This window comes from Marmota monax, unplaced genomic scaffold (assembly GCF_021218885.2).
Source record: "Marmota monax isolate L192 unplaced genomic scaffold, Marmota_monax_Labrador192_F-V1.1 WCK01_AAM20220418_F8-fsc00549, whole genome shotgun sequence".
Taxonomy (NCBI): domain Eukaryota; kingdom Metazoa; phylum Chordata; class Mammalia; order Rodentia; family Sciuridae; genus Marmota; species Marmota monax.
Genome location: NW_026694657.1, coordinates 279024 through 298424, shown reverse-complemented (window position 1 = coordinate 298424; position 19401 = coordinate 279024). Strand labels below are relative to the sequence as shown.

Below are 19401 nucleotides of genomic sequence, written 5' to 3'. Positions count from 1 at the left end.
CATCCTAGAAATCTGATTCCACTGAGGTCTTAGGGCCGCCCAGGATTCCAGCGTCCATCTCTAGAGGGCGCTGCCGCCCAACCGCCGGGCCTGCCCGGCGCGCGCTCTCGCCCCGCGCGTGCGCGCCGCCCAGGTGAGGAGGCGGTGGCCTGGGCCGCGGCGGGGGCGGGCTCCTTAGAAGGGGCGGAGCCTAAGAGGCCCGGGCGGGGCAGGGACAGAGAGACCAAGGCCAGAGGCGGGACCAGCCGCCGCCGTCTCCGTCTCTGTGTCCCGGCCCCCACAGCGCCCGGCAGCCGCCGCGGGAGGAGCGGAAACCGCCGGGTGCGCCCGCCCAGAGCCTTGCCGGCCCAGAGCGCGCAGAGGAGCGGCGGGGCGGCCTCTGTCCAGCCCGGACCCCCCGAGCGGCGCGCGCGTCCCCTCCGCGCAGCCCCGCCCAGACCTCGCCCGAGCTCGCCGCTGGCCCCTGAACCGTCCCCGGGGGCCCGATCGCGACCACCTGAGATCGCCGCGCCCACCTGCGCCCGTGTACCGGCACCATGGCGCAGCAGGAGGACCTGGAGTTCGGCAAGGCGGACTTCGTGCTGATGGACACTGTGTCCATGCCCGAGTTCATGGCCAACCTCAGACTCAGGTGAGGGCGGAGCGGCCGCACGCTGGGCTTTCCCGAGAGGGGGCGCTCCGGCGGTGTGGCCAGATTCGGGGTGTCAGGGGCGCGCTCAGCGCGAGGGCTGGAGCGCGGCGGGATTACGGTGTCGGGGGGGGGTCCTTTGAATTCGGGGGGTCACGTTTCCTCGAGAAAAGACGCAGATGGGTGTGGCTTTGGGGCTCAAGGGGCGTGCCGGTGTTGTGGGTTGCGCTGTCCTGAGGAGGGGTGTCATCCTTGGTGGGCAGGCTGAGCTGGAGGTGCGTTTGGGGCAGCGCACCATCCTGCCCTACGCCAGGTAAATCGTGTAGGCGGAACCGAGTGACCTAATGGAAACAAAAGTAAAAGAAAATAAAAACTTTAGGGAGAGTCCTGCTGGCTCTCCCCAGGGCCGTAGGAAGACTGGAGAGTTGTTTTGGAAAGAGGCTGGCGTCTCCTCCCTGTTTCACACTTGCTTCTTTTCTTTTCTTTTCTTTTTTTTTTTTTCTTTCGTCTTCTTTTTTGTTCCTGGACTGTTTCCATCATGTCATTCAGGATGCTATGGAGTGATCCCTGAGCTGTCTGCTCCGGGATGCCGGCTATTTTTTAGTTATTCGCTAAACGTAATTAAACACGTTTCCAGACATCGAAGAGACTGCTATACTTGGCAGTGCCAAGATAAACTGTCTGAATTTGACAAGGAGTTCATGGTTTCCGTTTTTTTTGTTTTTTGTTTTTTGTTTTTTGTTTTTTCAAGGAGTTATGGATGGAGCCCTTGTGTTACTGACATACTTGAGAATGTAGTCACAACTGAATCCCCCAAATGGGCTCCCAAGTTGAATTTGTTATGTCTTCTACATGTGATAATTTCATTTTTGATACAGCAGTATGTAAGCAGAGGTTTAAAGCAATTCGACTTTAAAAATACTGTAAATGGAGTTTCAAAATAGCTGGTTGGGGGGGTGTTTTTCTGGAAGTTTTGGCCCATTTTTTGTAAAGTTTATAGCTGAACGTCACCTTAAGCTTATAACATGAAAGTCATAATCTAGTTTGGATGCTTAACTAACCCTACTTGTCTGTATTGTCCCTGTCAACTCTAATTTCAGAATTCTGTTAAAAAGCTGGTTTACTCTTTGAAATTGCAAACCACATGAAGAATTCATCTCTTCTTTATCAGTTTCATTAAGTCCCAGAGGGAGAGTATGGAGCAGGAGTACAGACCTAAGTAATACACGTGTCTACCACAAATTGACCTTGAGCTGCTCAGTGGGCCTTGGTTTACTAATTTTGTAAAATAAGAGGGACCTCCAGAATTTCAGTGCTTATATTCTGTGATCCAAGTTTTCCAGGATATCTTTCAATGATTCCTAAGTTTTCCAAGGGTAGACAGTCTCAAAGTTTCACAGTATCTTTCTAAATAGCGTTGCATAGTAACATAGTTGTTCCTTATCAAGGAATTGGTTCTAGGACTCCCTGTGAATCCTAAAATCTGAGGATGCTCAAGTTTTATATAAAATGATGTAGTAGAGTAGTCCCTTCATATCTATGGGGAGTATGTTCCAAGACACCCTGCATACCTGAAACCTCAAGTAGTACTTAACCCTATAAATACTGTTTTCCCTATACCTACATATCTATGACAAAGTTTCATTTATAAATTAGATGCAGTAAGAGATTAAAAACAATAACTAATGAAATAGGACTACTATAACAATATATTATAATAAAAGTTATGCAAATGTGGTTTCCATTTTTCCCTTTCAAAATATTTTATTGTACTGCATTCATTTTTCTTGTTGCCTGTAGATAGTTAAAATTAGAGGAAACAAAATTTCCGGTTGTGGGATTACCATACTTGCGTGTAACTTAAGCACGTCCTCTGGTATACTTTAAATCAGCTTTAGATTACTTACATACCTAATACAATATAAATGCTATGTGAATTAGTTGTCGTACTATATTATTTAGGAACTACTGATGAGGAAAAAAAAGTTTTATGTGTTCAGCAGAGGCACAATTTTTCTCCAAATATTTTCAATCCTCAGTTGATTGAGAATGTAAACCTAGAAGACACAGCGTCAATCATAATCAGATTTATTACACAACATTATGATAAACTGCTACATTTTAAATATTTTTTGTAGTTGTACACAATAACTTTATTTATTTATTTTTAAGTTTTGCTGAGGATCAAACCCAGGGCCTTGCAAGTGCGATGCGAGTGCTCTACCACTGAGCCATAACCCCAACCCTAAGCTGCTACATTTTTTTCGAAAGTTTGGATTCCCAACTTTTTATAGAAATTGCTTCAAATACCATATTAATCAAAATGACATAACTCTACATCAGCTATGACCAGTATCCACTATTATAGTGATAAAGAGTCAGACTGTTGAGGTAAAAATTCTAGTTCTACCACTTTTTTTTTTGCTGTGGTTCTCAGACCAGTTATTTAAATCTGTCTGTGCCTAGATCTTCTTATCTGTACAATTGGGGTTGTCTTAATTGTTAAATTAGTTAATATATGAAACTCCGAAGATTAATACCTGGCAAATACTTATTAGCAATACTATTTAAAAAGTTTTCCCAAGTGCACATAAAGCAGATAAAGTGGTAACTTAAATAATAATTTCATGGATTGGTGTTGTTTAAAATTATTAAAGAGATTCCACCCCTCCCTCCCTATGGGGGAAGATGCCTACTTTGAAAATTTCCTTTTTAATTTAGTCACTCTGTTTATATTCTTTTCAGTTTATCAGACACTAAGTACATTTATTAAATAATACTGCATATGAGACACTGTATAATAGTTGAATATAGATTCATTCATTCTAACCTCTATATGTCACCGCTAGCAAATACATGACATTAGTTAGAACTTTGCAGAATTTTCCAAATTTGAAATTGAAGGCTGTGTATAACTGAGTTACATCAGTTTGTAGAACCAGTCCTTTGTAATATAATTAAAACTCTTGTGAAAGTTGTTCTTTTTCTTTCTTTCTTTCTTTCTTTCTTTCTTTCTTTTTTTTTTTTTGTAGGGGGCAGTGCTTTCCGGGGCATTGAACCCAGGGCCTCATATATAATACACAAGCACTTTACCACTGAGCTACATTTTCAACCTTTGTGGAGTTTTTTGTTTTTTGTTTTTTTTTAATAAATAAATTTGGGGAGGGCACTTAGAATGACTTAAAAAAAAAAAGGCTTTCACATTCATTGGTGGGAGAGTCTCTAAGTGTCCTGTTTGGATCTTTAAATCTCTAAGGTGAACCTAATTTAACTCCTGTGTGCACTGAAGAGAGTGCTGCAGTTTGATTGTGCCTTATTCGAGGTAGTCCTGAGGATGGAGTAGGTGGACCCAAAGAACTCTGAATAAGCTATGCTCCTTACCTTTTAAAGAGGTGGCATGTCAGCAAAAATAGGGAGAAAGTGAAAATTTCTGTTGATATAAAGAATAGTTCAAGAAAACAACAGAAGAGATGAACTTTACAGAGCTTAAGTGATTATTTGTGAAGTAATTAAATGAGCTAATTGTGTTGGGAGTTCAGAAGAGGGAGAGATGCGAGAGGTTGTCTCAAACCCCACAGAGAGGAGGAGTTGAGCTGAGTCCCAGAGGATCGTCTGCATTTGTCTAGGTAGGTGTGTAGGTGGAGAACATTCCAGGTGGATAAGTGGCATGAGCAGAGGTTGATGGCATGAAAGCTGACTCTGTTTGAGTGACAATGAATAAGACAGGTTGTCTGGAGGGGAAGGAGTTGGTGTTGGATCTGTGGGAGGATCACCAGCTTCTTTAGCACAGTGCTTGGCTTATGCCCAGGCCTCTAGGGCTACCTTTACACCCAGTCATCACATCAGCCAGGATCCTAGATGTTCAGATGTGTGTGTGCTCAACAATGAGAATTGGCTGCAGTTCTCATTGTATAGAACAGTTCTTGTTCGTGATTAACTTATAAGAGTAGATTCTCTGTAGTCATTAACATAGTCACAGCAAAGGGAAGCTCCATATTGTCCTTTCCAGCCATAAATCAATCCTCTGAAAGAAAAGAGTTCTCTCCTGGATAGTTTGAATTTTGTATCACCCTAACATCCCTCTAGATTATTTAGTGTTCAGCTGTGTGCACTCCTGGGATCCTGCTTCTGTGCCCCTTGGATATTTGTTTCACTTTGTAGGTGACCAGAAACAACCATTGTAGATCAAGTAGGTACAATGAGATGATGTTGAAGTGTTTTGTCCCATGGAACATCAGTGGTTTGGGCTGCACTGGGAATGTATGGACATCTCTGGAAGCCTAACATATACTTCACGGTCCTGTGAAATGAAAGATACATGTCTCAGGGACAGTGTCTTCAGGTCTGGCTAGTCCACTCCTGAGCAGCAGCCTACATTCTTCATTTTATGCAGATAATTAGGTGAAGAGTAAGTAGCACAGGGAGGACCAGGGGTTCCATGCAGCTTGCCTGGAGGGACTCTCAATTAGATAGGAGGCCACACTGATGGTTACAGTGGAAGAACTCCAGAGTAAGGAAAAGAGGGACTATGGGCTGCAGGTTCAAAACAGAAGTGGCTACAAAGAAAGCAGAACATGGTGGTCATGCTGTGGTTGTGGCTTCAAGTGGACATTGGAGTTGTAGGCAGGAAATATCTCTGATCATGAAGACAGAAGACACTTGACCACAAGGGATCTTACTCCAAGGCACAGATCCTTGAGAAATGGACTGAGGAGTATACTACCACCACTACCTCCACCTCCACCAAGAAGAAAAAAGAAATAAAGAGAACAAATCTTTCCTGGCAAGAGACTTCTGTAAGGAAAAGAAGGCAGACTTCAAGATGCTAGCAGATTCTGTTATGAGAATAAGAAATACAATTTGAAACTCCTCAAATATACTCACACTTCATCCACATCATCCCTTTAATATTGCCCCCTCCAGACCCCTATCCACAGACACACACCTACATCCATTTTTTACAAATAATAATAGTAAAGGAAAAGCTGCACCAATTGTAGCAGGTGGATAAAAATCAAGCTTTATCTCCAAGAGAAAAAAACAAGATTAGAAGAGAAGTGATTCTTTTTTTCCCACTCCTTTTTTTCTGTGTAGTGGTGTTGGGGATTGAACCCAGGGCTTTTCACATACAAAGCAAGTGCCTTACCCCTGAGCTACATCCCCAGCCCATTTCTTAACTTCTAACCTAACACAAGACTGTTATACCTCTACTTATAGCAGTTTTCCAACCTGAGCACTGTTGACATTTTTGGGCTGGATAAAACTTTATTGTGGGGGCTCTCCTGCATGGTGTTGGGTGGTTAGCAGCATCCCTGGCCACTATCCACTGGATTCCAGTAGCACATCTTCCCCCTCATTTATGACAACCAAAATGGTCTACAGACATTGCCAAATTTGCCCAGAGTATGTGTGTGCAAAATCACCTCCTGCTGAGAACCACTGACCTGGGCTACTCTCATCCCCTAGAAGGTCCTCCTCCTTCCTTCATCTCTGCCCTGTCAGACTCCTACTCATCCCTCAAGACCAGTGCTGAAAAGTCTTTCCCAATCCTCCAAGATGGGTTAATTTCACTCTGCTGCCAGGATACATGGATACTTGGTGATAACTTAGAATTTATCATGTTTCATTGTTCTCTGCATGCCTGCTTCATCAGCCTATGCCATGCTCAAAGAAAGTCATGTTGTCCTGAGGTAGATCCAGGTTTTCTTTGAAACTCTGAAACTTAGTACATTGAAACTCAGTATGGTTGGGAACTACCATCTTTAAGAAAAAGAATATAAATTATGAATGCAAAAATAGATACAGGGCTTTGGAAGGGGAAGGTACCAGTGAATGTCTGAGAAGCATATCTCTGCTCTGTGTCCTCTGTCACGCTAAGAATTTGGCATCCTTCTGCTCAAAACAGCTTGAAATAAGTTAACTAAGCAGTCAGATATTGACTGTACTTCAGCTGTGGAATTCTTACCTTTTTTTTAAAAAATGCAACCTTTTCAAAAATACTTATTTTAATTCACTTAACTGTTGGGAGGCAGGCAGTGAATAACGGAATTAGTGGAAAAGCAGTGACCACATGCACACATGCTACCACAGCACCCCTGTATTTATTTTCTATGGCTGTTTGGTCATCTGGAAGATTCAGTGGGACAAAAGATTTCTCTTGCTTGCCAGGGGAAAAATGAGATACCTTGGGTGGTCTTCAAGCAAATGTAAACCAGCAATTGGTCTAGAGCACTAGTTAGAAGTAGCCCTAGTTAGATTTATAGGAGAGGTGAATGGCACACTAAAGCTTTTTGGCTTCCACGTGAAATTCTTTGGCAACTTCTTTTGGAGGCTTTTGGAAAAGGACAGTTTGCTCTGTGCCTGTTTTGCACATTGGCTTCATATTGGGACAAAAATGGGAATTTGGGGTTTGGAGCTGCCATTTGGAGTGAATCACCCTGCCGCCTTGTTTCCTTTCCTACTCTGTGACAGATTTCCAAGACTATTTTTATTCAGGGTCATTTCTTGACCCTAGAGACTTTTGCTGAATTTAGCTTCCAAATAGAGCCAGATGCGGGTGGAATCAAGCACTTAGAAGCTGTTACTGGTTTGTTTCATTACAGGTTCGGAAGGGATCAACTTTTACATGAAAGAGACAAGATTTGGCTTTTTGCCGAACTTTGAGATAGAAATGGCAAATCTGGTATAGAAAATGCATTTCCTTGATGATCTGTGTGTAAGCTATCTGCATTGTGAAGTAGTGTTATGTGGAGAGCTGTGCATTGACATTTTCACCTATGTCTGAGCCTGCTCAGCAAAACATACCCTATCTCAAGCAAGGAGTGGCTCTGTTTTATAATTCTTTAGCATTTGCTACTGTGCTGCCTCTGGGACTGGACTGGGTCATTATGTCATTACCCAGCCACTGCTGAGTCAGTCTATGGGGGCCCTGCATTGCCAAGAAAGGCTCTGGCCCCAATGGTAGATTCCCTGTTGACACACCTCACTGACATGGTCACTAAAAATGTCAACTATATTCATAAATGGGTCAGAGGGTAACAGCATTTAAAAGCATACATTGGAAGCCTCTAATAATCTATTAAATCCCTTGATTGAGATGACAGTTTTATTTCCTGAGGCTTCTTTTGTCCAATTGCTATGTAATTACTGGTTAGAGCTCTTGAAGAGAACAGTGTTTCCCAAACCTTAGTTTTTGTCATTTATGGGAAGAGAAAGGAAAGCTTGCTTAAACAGGGAGCAGTGGAAAGAAAGAGCATAGGCCTGAGAACTGATGGACCAAGTCCAAATCTCTGCTTCACTTTTTCTTTTATTAGCATTTTGATTTAGGATTCCCTAAGCCTCAGTTTCCTTATTTGTACAGTGATCACTTCTTAGGGTTATTGGGATGAAATCACATGAGTAGGAAGTGCCTGGTCAGTGCTTGTTATCTAATTCCCTCCTCATTAATGTTACTGTCCCCCTGAGTCCTCCCCAGATGGCCTTACCTCCTTGCCCTGTCCCTGTAACTACTGTAGAGCTGGGTATTTGCACTTCTTTCTTGTCATTTCTACCTTCCTCACCAAGACAGATTTATTTCTTTTAGTGTTTTGTGTGTGTGTGTGTGTGTGAGAGAGAAGTGGGAGGTAAGGATGAAAAAAGGTTCTAGAAGGGATTCAGATTACCTAGGGGAGAGAGCAATGGCATTAGAGGTAGATGTGGACCTTAATCTTTTTTGTGTCCAGTTATTCCCAGCTGTGTAGCCTTGGACAAGTTACTTAGCCTTCTCGAGCCTCTGTTTCTTCATCTGTAAGGATGATGTGTTATTGTGAAAATTACATGATAGCACCTGTGTAACACCTAATGCGGTGGCCAGAGCATGGTGCTCAGGGGCTGCTGAATTCCCTGGGCCAGCTTCGTGCGGCAAAAGTGTGCTTGCTGCTCCCACTTCACTCCATGGCCATCACCTTACACATACTCATAATCATGCTTCCTTCAGGGGTACTGCTATTTGATTTCTAAAAATCGTTTTAAGCCCTTTAGAAAATGAAATCTGCTATTTGTATTTTAAAACATCCAACATATTTTGTATGTCACAGTGCTCTGCTTTCATGAAAATTTATGATACTGATCCTCAAATTGAGGCACTTAATGCCAGGTGATGAACTTCAGGTATAAAGTCTTTTAAAAAAATCAAAACTCATTTCCTTGTATTACTACAGATTCTATATTATTTTCATATCATCTCCTGGTTGTAAAGCTGGCAACTATTTGAATTCTTGATGTGTTGGGCCCTCTGATGGGGGAAACTTAAAAAAAAAAAAAAAAAAAAGGATAGTTTAATTGGGAGTAAAGGACACCTTAACAAATTGATCAGTGTAAGGTGGATTATGATTGAATCCACATGAAGAGTGCAGACAGTTGTTTTAAGGACCTCCCAGAGAAAAGGAATCAACCTGCTATATTTTTAAAAAGAATTGATGACAATATAATTGAGTTATGTGTCTGTATATATTTTAGTTCAGAGAGAATTCAGAAAGAAAAAAATTGAGACTGGAAGTAGGTAGAACATGTTCTGCAGAAGAGGCAGAACAGGAGCAGACCCTTGTGGAAGCAGACGTCTCCCATTCGGAGCAGCCTTTTCGCTGGGGGCCTGGGCCTTCTGGGTTTTTTATTCTTCTCTCAACCCACTCTTCAGTTTTAGTGGGCTATCCGTGCTGCTAGGCAGCTTCCTTGCTCAAAAATATTTACCCCTACACTATCTGTACTTTTTTTCATTCATTTCTTATGCATCCTCCAGATCTTCCATGTAGAGATTGAGTTAGGTTGAGGAGGATCCTCTTTAGAAAGTCACACACTGCGAATGCAGCGCAGGCACGTTAGTGTAAATTGGCTCAGTCCAGTTAATTTCTTGTGCCCCAATGAAATCCATCAGAATGAAGAACTGAAATGTTCATTTTTGAGAAGTGATTTTGCAGCATGGTACTGATGGTAGATGTGGAATGGAGAACTGGAGAACTGAACCCTAATGGGAAAGGATTTTGTAGTTCAATTCATCCTTGGGGAAGCAGGTTATGATGACAGGGGGGAGGATCCCCAAGGAAAATGTTGCACAACTAGAAAAAAAAAATGTGTCTTTGGGCATAGAAGAAGATGAGGGAAAGGAATTTTCCTCTCATTTATCGTATGCCCAATTATGGAACTCCCAAGACTCAGCACCCAGACTGTGTGGAGAACACTCTGGCATGGCATTGTGGGTTAGAGACGTGAGTGAGCCAGTCTGTCAATCTGATGATGGCTTTCAACATCTCTTAATGAAGTAGAATGATCTGCTCTTGAAAAGTACGTCGTTTTTAAACAAAGGGCTCCAAGAAGTGACTTCAGTTGACAGAGGCAGGGAATGAAGGACACCCCCCAGTCCTTCATGCAGCTTTGCCCACCTCCAGCCTCTCATTATCCCCAGCCTCACGCTGAATTGACCCCAATTTACAGTCCTGCTCAGCCGCTCACGTGGGACGAGTTGCCATTAGGACTGAACAGGACTTCCTTTGTTTCCCTCCCATTTCTGCTCCTCGATGCACAATATAGAAATGGATTTCACTTTAAGAAGATCAAAGCAGTAACTCTAGTATGGCTATGTTGTTTCAATAAAAAGATTGTTGACTGCTGAAGGTGGGTTTTTCTCAAAGAGCCACTGGCCCATACAGAGTCCTAAATAATCCTTCTCGAAGAAATGGGAAATATATCAAGGAGCAAACATAGGTTTCCTTTCATTCCTCCTGTCCATGTTTCTTACTTGGTTATATTACGAAGTCTTGAGAGGAAAAAAATGACCACTTGTGTACACAAGGTTCACATAAGCAATAGAAGCAAATGAATCAATCAAAAAAAATGGCCTCCTCTAAAACAATGAAGAAAACACGGAGAGAAACTAATTTTTTTTTCTTTTTTGTAACCACAAAGTCAGCTTTGAGCAACTTGTATAATGGGGGAGCATCTGTAGCAGGGTGGGTGACCCCTGATGGTTCCACCTCAGTCCGATGCCTCGTGTTTAACAGTGAGTCAAGAACAATTTTATAGTCAATTAAAAATGATAAACCACCATGAAAACCACAATTGTTTTGGATAACCCTATCAATGGTAATGTTTCTACTCTTAACTTGATAGATATCTAGGTCATTTTAAGTTGATTCTAAGATAATGTTGGATTAACCGAATTCTGTCATTTCTATTCTATGTTCCTGTGATTAAGAAGAAAACCTTTAAATTTTTTTGTAAAAACCCCTAGAATAGTTTAAATGCCAATGAGTGCAATTATGAGGAGTTTCTTGTTGTTTTTAACCCTATTCAGCCTGTCTGATCAGTTTATGTTTGTGTCCTACCTCTAGCCCTGAGGGCAAGGCAAGATCTGATCTTGGAAGGCTTAACTTTCAGGTATTAAGGATAAAAGGTTTTCCCATCAATGAATCTTGCTATGTTGTCCAGGCTGGCCTCAAACTCCTGGGCTCTAGCAATCCTCCTGCCCCTGACCCTGGCCGCTGGTACCACAAGAGACACCATCACACCCAACTGTGCTTAGTATTTCTGCCTCTTTGATTCTCGGCTGAACTATACATTTACTCTTTGTTTTTTATGTATGTTTCTAGCATACTGTATCTGTATTTATAAAACCTGCTTTTGTTGTAATTCCAGCCTTTGGGGAGATAGGAAAATGAAATTACCATCTTTCTTGATGGCAGGGGGACAAAAAACTAAAATATATTCAGCATCTTTGTGAAATGGTGGGCATCTTTTCTTTTAAAAGATTTGTAGAATTCATTCATATGAAGCCTAATACCATATGATGACAGGGGAAACGCTGAGTGGCACTGCACTCTTGAGCAGTCTTACCATGTCACTCATCTTAGCAGGTTAACTAAGTTTTTAATCAAAGTCCAGAACTTTTTATACATCCTGATGCCTTTAGATAGCTTTCTGTCATTTGCTGAGTGTCTCTAAGCAAATCCAGTGACTGTGCTCATTTAGACTGGTGCTTCTTACAATCTGTGTTCTGTGTCCCAGGCCATTGAGGTCCCCAGAGCAGTCTTGGAATCCAGGTAAGGATGGGGTAGGTCTTCAAGCCACCTGCTATCCCTTGCTCTTGGCAGCAGCTCTGTGTCTGTATTGTATTGGGTTCCAAGGAATTTTTCATTTGGAAAAAAAAAATTAAGCAGCAACTTGCAAACTACTGTTATAGATGATTTTTTTTCCCAGAAGGCTTTATATATGCGCACATGCACACACACATGTGCACACACATGTGCACACACACACAGAGAAATATTTCCAACCAAAGTGAACTTAAAAGTGACAGTGGAGCATAAAATAATGAGCAAATACCTCAGTTATCTGAAGTTGACTGTACTGTATTCAGTACAACTTAAATAATTTACTTCAGTTCTCAGAGTCTTTATGGCCCAGTCTTAAAGTGGGACTGTTCCTACATTAAAGGTTATTACATCAAATGGGCTAATGCAGGTTACTTAGCATTCCTAACGCATCGAAGGCACTCAGAGGTTAATGTTTTCTCATTTTTGCTTCCTGGTAGCAGAATATAAAGATGTGATTTAACTTTTTTCCTTAATGACTTAGATCATCGTGACCATAATTATTAACAATTGTCTTCATGTCTTTGGTATTTATCATGATGTGTAATGTTTTGTTCCACATCAAATTGATTTGAATGATTTAACTTTCCAGAGTATGTGGTTAGGTCTTCATTGTTTCTTTTAGTGTGCCTGCCTGTGAATTTTCTCTCCCTCTTAATTTACAAATCTAATCTGCTCTGGGTTTTGGCAGTCAGCTAATAGACTCATTAGAAGGGTATATCAAGAAGGAATTAATGTGTTCTGATGAGACTGAAGGGCTTTTTTATTTTTTATTTTTCCTTCCATATTGGGTTCTGATTCCAGGGGTGCTTTACCACTGAGCTATACCCACAGTTCTTATTATTTACTTTTAATAATAAGTTTTAATAAAAACTTTTAATAAAGTTTTGAGACAGTGTTCCCTAAGTTGCTGAGGGTCTTGCTGAGTTTGTAAGGCCAGCCTGGAACTCGTGATCCTCCTGCTTTAGCCTCCCAAGTCTCTGGGATTACAGGCATGTGCTACCATGCCCTGCAGGGGCTGTTTTGTGTATATCACCTGTAGGGTATGAGTTTGAAGATGCTGCTTTTATCTTCTCTGCTGAGGGCTTTTTTTTTTTTTTTTTTTTTTTTGGTACTGTTTTGGCATGTTTGGCTGGAAAGGCATGTAGGGCAACACTGAGTCTAAGTAGGTAAGGTGCCACTCTAAAACTTCCTGCTGTCCTTAGTATTTGAATTATGTGTGGTTGAGCAAACCAAAGCATGATGGGCGGATTTTTACATGCTGTGCACTTTATGATTGCTTGTTGATTTGGGGTAGGCAGCTGCTATTGGCAGAATCTGTTACTCTTTGCCTCTTTACCTCTTAAGTTCTTGTCTTATCTGAAACTTTTACTGAAAATAAACCTCTTATTTATTTGTTATTTGTTTTACTTAGTTATACATGAAGCAGAGTACATCTCTTTCTATTATTATTATTATTATTATTATTATTATTATTATTATTATTATTTGGTATTGGGGATTGAACTCAGGGGCACTCAACCACTAAGCCACATCCCCAGCCCCTATTTTGTATTTAGAGACAGGCTCACAGAGTTGCTTAGCACCTTGCTAAGTTGCTGAGGCTGGCTTTGAACTTGTAGTCCTCTTGTCTCAGTCTCCCAAGCCACTGGGATTACAGGCATGTGCCCAGCTAGAATACATCTCTTATTTAACTTCTTAATATATCCTAGACTGGTAGTTTTTAAATCTTGCTTTGTATCAGAATTACCCAGTTTTGGGAAGATTCCCTGAACCTTATCTCCTTGAGATTCTGATTTACTGAGCCTCATTAATGTCCAGATGATTACCAAAGTTTGATGAGCAGTCACTATCCTAGGCTAATGTGTTTTCATTCTGCAATTGTGTTCTATTGAAGCCAAATGGGGTGTGACTGCATTATAAGCTGACAGGCATGCTAAAAAAATACAACATCCAAATAATCAGTGTTTGTAGTTGTGTGATAGTTATTAATCAACTTAATTGTTTGATAATCACACTTTTATTCTTCACTTTGCAACAAGTTTTCTGTTTTCACCCTATGAATGTGGCTGTCCACTTTTGCCAAATTGAATATTATTTTTGTATCTGTTCCCAGATTTTTCATACAAAAAAGTATAATCCTACCAGCCTCATTAATACCTTGATGTAGTTCCTTTGTTGTCTTTTGAGTGTGTATTAAAAATTTGGAATCTTTCCACTTACACAATAGTTTTATAAGCTGTTTTCTCATTTAGTGTGGTCTCATCAGTGTACTCCCATGTCATTAAGTTTCCTTTGAAAGTATGGTGGCCACCATGTAGTCTTCCTTCTTTTCTGGGTATGAAGGAATAACCCTGGCAGGCATGGTCCCTGCTCTCATTGAGCTGATCAACCACTGGGGGACATGCTAAACTAGCAAATGAACCAAAGGATAACTCCATCCATGAGGGGAAAGCAGTGTTGCCTTGCGGGGGAGTGGACTCAGCTTGAATGTGTGCTTGCATGCCCCAGAGCAGGCACTTTGTGGGGAAGCTGGCTTTACATGGGATCAGAAAGATGGGCAATCTATAGGGTAGAGGTGCAGGGAGAAGCAGACAGAGGAGGGTCCAGGCCAGGCACAATCACATATGCAGAGCAGAGAGAAAGAAATACTTTTAGGTAGAAAGACTTCTTTGTGAATTTTGGAAACTGAAAGGCAGCCACTGAGGCTGGGGTCTCTGGAGGGAGTGGGGACGGGGGTGATGGAGCCCTCCCTAGTCAGGGACCACACTTTGCCTGAAAAGCGTGGGGAATGAAGGGTGCAGACTTGATATATGTTGGGAAGCAGTCAAGGGCTTAGCACATCTTGCAGTAAGATGTCAGTGTCAGGGCGATGGCATGCTTCTAGAAAGCGGGGCCTTTTTAGAGTCACATCCCCCAGGGCCAAATCCCCTGGGCCTGGTAGCTGTTGTGAATATTCATTTTCATCAGGCTGATGAATTGAGTGCAGATTTGGCCATGCTTTCTGTTTCCTGTAGTGATAGTAAACACAAATGCAGTCCTGATGTGATCTCTGCAGCGTAACAAAGCTGTTTCTTAATTTAAGTGTTTTATTTATTTGAAATACGTGAATCTTGATAATGACTAATAGGCCACAGACTGATTTGAGGAGGTTTGTTTTTCTGGCTTTGTGCTTCAGCCAGTAGAGCAATCCTGAGCCACAGATCCTCTGATGAAGTCTAAGTCGTAGAATAATAATGCCAAAAAGGGCCCTTGTGGTTCCTCACTATTGCACAGGGTCACCCTGTGCCTATGAGATTTAGGGTCACCAGCAAGCATAGAGAGGGAGAAAGGGGCCAAGAAGTGAACCTTGAGATCCATTAGTATTTAAAGGACTGTCAGAATCAGAATAAGGACCCTAGAAGGAGCATCCAGGGATGATGGAAGGAAACAAGAGTGTGATGTCATAGGAGGTGAGAGGAAAGTGGGTGGCAAAGAGGGACACCCCAGGAAGGGGAGGGAGAGCTGATGAAGAAGTGTCCATTAGTGTCAGCATCAAGGAGGGCCTAGGGACTGCATGGAGGTGGCTTCAATGGAGGGGCAGAGCAGAAAACAGTTTGTGGTGTTTGAACAGTGAGTGGGGAGAAGAAGCAGAGTGGGGTAAGGCCTGCAGGACGTGTGCCATGAGGGAAGGAGGAGAGACCATGGCTATGGGACACCACAGATGCATTTTAATTCTTCTATTAGTTTTTAAGCCTGGAGAATTGAACATGAGTAAATAATAATGAGCCCATGAGTAAATAATAATGGGAAGGAGGCAGGAGAGAGAAGGGAGGAGTTTGAAAGAAGAGAGGCTCTAACAATTGACAGGGTGCCTGAGGAGATGTCAGTGCTGGCACCCAGGGATAGGATGGGTGGGCGGGGAGGCTCCCTGCTCATTGCCTAATTTGCCTTTATCTCTTCCCCTGAGCACAGAAGCTTTGGTGTTTGCATTTGGGGTGTTCTCACTGACCACAGCATAGCTGCTGCATGGTCTACAGCATTTCTAAAAAAAACATCATCCAACATTAGCATCTGCTTTAACATTCTGAGTGATGCCAACCAAGGTACATCTGTTTAAAACTGCTTGATTGAGTACAGTCTTTATAATGCTGTTTTGAAATATCTTCCTTGCAAATGGGAGTAAAGAGGGAACAAGGAATGGGAATATGCTCTCTGCCAGTGAGGGGGGTGCTGCAGCCTGCCGTAGTGTGGGCCTGAGTGTGGTGCCCCTGACAGCTTCATCCAAAGAACTCTGTCGGTTTCAGATCTGAGTATGTTTCAAAACATGGACTGCTTACTTTGTCATGGAATCTTTCTGTCATTTAGTTTGAGTTCTGAAGAACGGTTTAGATCTGCAGTAGTTGACAAAGATTTTATAAATGGATGAATGATATATGAGGCATGCAAAAATGCGATAATGCTAGACCTGCTGTGTAAAAATAAAAGTGTTGTGTTTAAAGCTAAAATGCAGAAAGGAATAAGAGCCAAAACCTGGAAAGAATGCAAGTGTCCATTAGTGTGGGGTGGAAAAGTAAATTGTGGTATTCATACAACAGAATGCTGGATGATAACAAAAGGGAATGTATCATAGTTACATGCATCAGCATGAGTTAATCTCACAATCATAACATTGAGCAAAAGAAGCCAGCATTGAAACAATACCTACTCTGTGCTTCTATTTATGTAAAATTCAGAAACAAGCAACACTAATCTGTGGTGTTAGAAGTCAGCATAATGGTTCTTTTTGGAGAGGAGAGAGGGAGCAGTGACCAGAAGGGCTTCCCGGCTGCTACTAGTGACCATCTTCAGTTACACAGGTGTGTTCACTTTGGTGATTCATCAGGTTGAATACTTAGAATTTGTGTACTTTAATATACATGATTACACTTCAGTAAAAATGTGTTTTTAAAAAAAGGCGACAAGGAGCCTTCAAGGAAGTATTTGAGGAAACTGGAAGATCGGCAAGCAATTAAAAGTTGGTAGAAATCCTTGACCTTATACAAGGCATCGTAAACCTGGTGGCAGCCAGGGAGGATTGAGCAACACTCTGCTAATGTTAGCTAAAGGCACACCATGATTTCAGTGGATTTGCACAGGCTGGAAGAGCAACGGCCAGCTATGCAGCGTGTGTGTGTGTGTATGTGAGTGTGCGTGTGTGTGTGTGTGTGTGTACAAAGATGGGAACACATGCACATGGGTGTATCATATACTGACATTTCCACAGGAACCTTGGCATGACTAGTAGCATGAGGTTTGGATTCAGCCAGGCCCACTCATCCAGGGGAGATCCCAGCTCCCAGCTTCCCATGCATATGTTCTGAGGCTGTAGGGATAGACTTCATCTTGCCAGTTCAGCCTTCACCCTGTGTGAATTACATCTCCTCAAGTCACTTTCTAATTTCACTCTGAGCCTCCAATGCCTTTCAAGGCATGTTCTTATTCCCAGGCTGTGTTTACCTGGCTCTGATCATCTGTGTACAGGAAGTACAAAATAATTCTGACATTAGTTTGTCAAATAAAATTAAGTCTGTCACCACTGCATGAAGTATATAGTGTATCCCAAAGTGAAGCAAGAATTATTTTGGGATTGTTTGTTGTTAGCGACTGGCTTCATCAATGATTTCCACTTTTTGCTCAGAAAAAAATAAAATAAAATGAAGTTGATTTCTTTAGATGTGCAAGCTTCTTCACATTCAGGTTTATTTCAGGTGGAACTTAGCTTTTCTTGGAAGAGGGTGACTCACTTGTGGGGAATTTTGAATGGTTAAGTAAGGAAGAGATGTGTTTTTCAGAGTTTCATAGATTTTTCAGTAGTCTTTCTTCTGCCAAGATCACTCTAATTTGTTCATAACCCTTTTATGAGTTAGATCTTCTTTATAATTCTGATTAATAAACTAGAATTCTCAAGGGTTCCAATGCATGTGTTTGTAATGAATAGAAAAGAAGCTCTCCATGAAGTGAAAAGGGGATTTTATTTTTCTTTAGTTTGTACTGATTCCAGTATGGTGGAGTTGTTGACATTGCTAGTAAAAAGTATCAGATTTTTTTTTCTATTTTTGGGAAACAAAGATAACTTTTTGCCTACATTTGAAATTAGTAACTACGAAAGATGACTTTTAAGCATATATGCCTCAGAAAGAGAAAAAAAGGCAGGAAGATTCTTATGAACTGTGTTAAAGACTTGTGTACGTTAAACATCACTACAAGGTAGCTTTGTGAATTTGAAGCCAATACCCCCATGCTTCATAATGTTGGACTTATTTGTTTTACTAGTGTATTGGGTACGCTTACCATCTTACATATGCTGATTCTTGTGCATCTACTAAGTAGTATGTGGGGGAAATCCATAAGTTATTAAATCCATCCTGTCCCTTTTTTTTTGGGGGGGGGAGGGAGTAGGGGAAGCCAAGTCATTCATTCAGGCATTTAGCACATTTAATTATACACCAACTATATGCTATGTATTAGAGGTACAGAGATGAACAGAACCCTGTCCTTGTCCACATATACTCCAAGTCTAGAGGTAAAGATGGACATGGAAATAATTGCAGCAGTGTGATCCGTGATGGGTAGAATATGGATGGCATGCCACAGGAACCAACAGGAGGACACATCTCTGGGGGTAGGTAAATGATAGAAAAGAGTCCATGACAAAGTAAGCAATCCATGCTGTGAAATCGGCAGAGTTCTTTGGATGAAGCTGTCAGGGGCACCACACTCAGGCCCATACTATGGCAGGCTGCAGCACCCCCGTCAGAGGAGATGTTTGAAGTATACTTATTATTATACTAATTTTTAAGATCATAATGTTTTAGCATGGATTCTGAGATGTAGAATTACTTGGTTAAAAGGCAAAAGCAAGTGTAAAATGTTACATTTTAAGAGTTTTATAGGAGGAAGACTCAAAAGAAATAGCTGAACCAGAAAGTAATGGTAGGCAAGAAACTGATGGGAGAGAGAATTTCTAGAAGGAAGTGTCAGCAGTAGTAAATGCCACAGAGAGGTCACATAAACAAAGGATGGACAAGCCCATGGGTTTTGGTGATGGGAGGTGTTGGTAAAATGGTAAGAGTTAGCCAGGCCATAATGAGCTGAGGAACACATGAAGTGGATACAGTTTATTCCAGAATCTTAGCAATTAGAAGCAGAAAAGAAAAGGTTATTAGGTAGAGGAGGTGCAAAATTGATGCCCACGATGATGTTGTGGGTTGTTTTTTTGTTTTTGTTTTTAATGGGAGGGTTTTAAGCACATTTGTGGGCATAGGAATTAATAACCAATTGAACAGACGTTTGAGGAAGTGAGTGAAGATGGGGGTCCAGAGCTTTAGGGCCACCTCCTTCTCAGGGACTGGTAAAAGGATGGGAGTGGATGTAGGGGCTGAAGGAGTTTCTCCTCAGGAGACTTTGGTTTGCTGTGTAAGGCAGAAGACAAGCCTGAGAGTGAGGAGAATGATTGAAACATCTCCTGCCGTAGGTGGGAGTCCAGGGAGCTCAAAGACAAGTACGCTGATTCCCAAGTAATGTCCAGAGTCCTCCTGACATTGAGAATCATGGAATGACACACCTTCCAATCTGCTAATCCAGGAGTTAGATTCCTTAGCAGTCCTTAGTCCAGGTGCAGGGGAGAAG

General features: G+C 41.8%; 1 protein-coding gene across 1 annotated transcript in view; it reads left to right on the top strand.

Annotated features, from left to right (window-relative positions):
- Window positions 1–265: 265 nt before the first annotated feature.
- Window positions 266–19401, top strand: part of Myo1d (myosin ID) — a 239800-nt gene continuing 220664 nt past the window's right edge. Inside the window, exon 1 of the mRNA XM_046423133.2 lies at window positions 266–631. Coding sequence (XP_046279089.2) covers window positions 537–631 — 95 coding nt within the window. The 5' untranslated portion in view covers window positions 266–536. The remainder of the gene's footprint in view (window positions 632–19401) is intronic.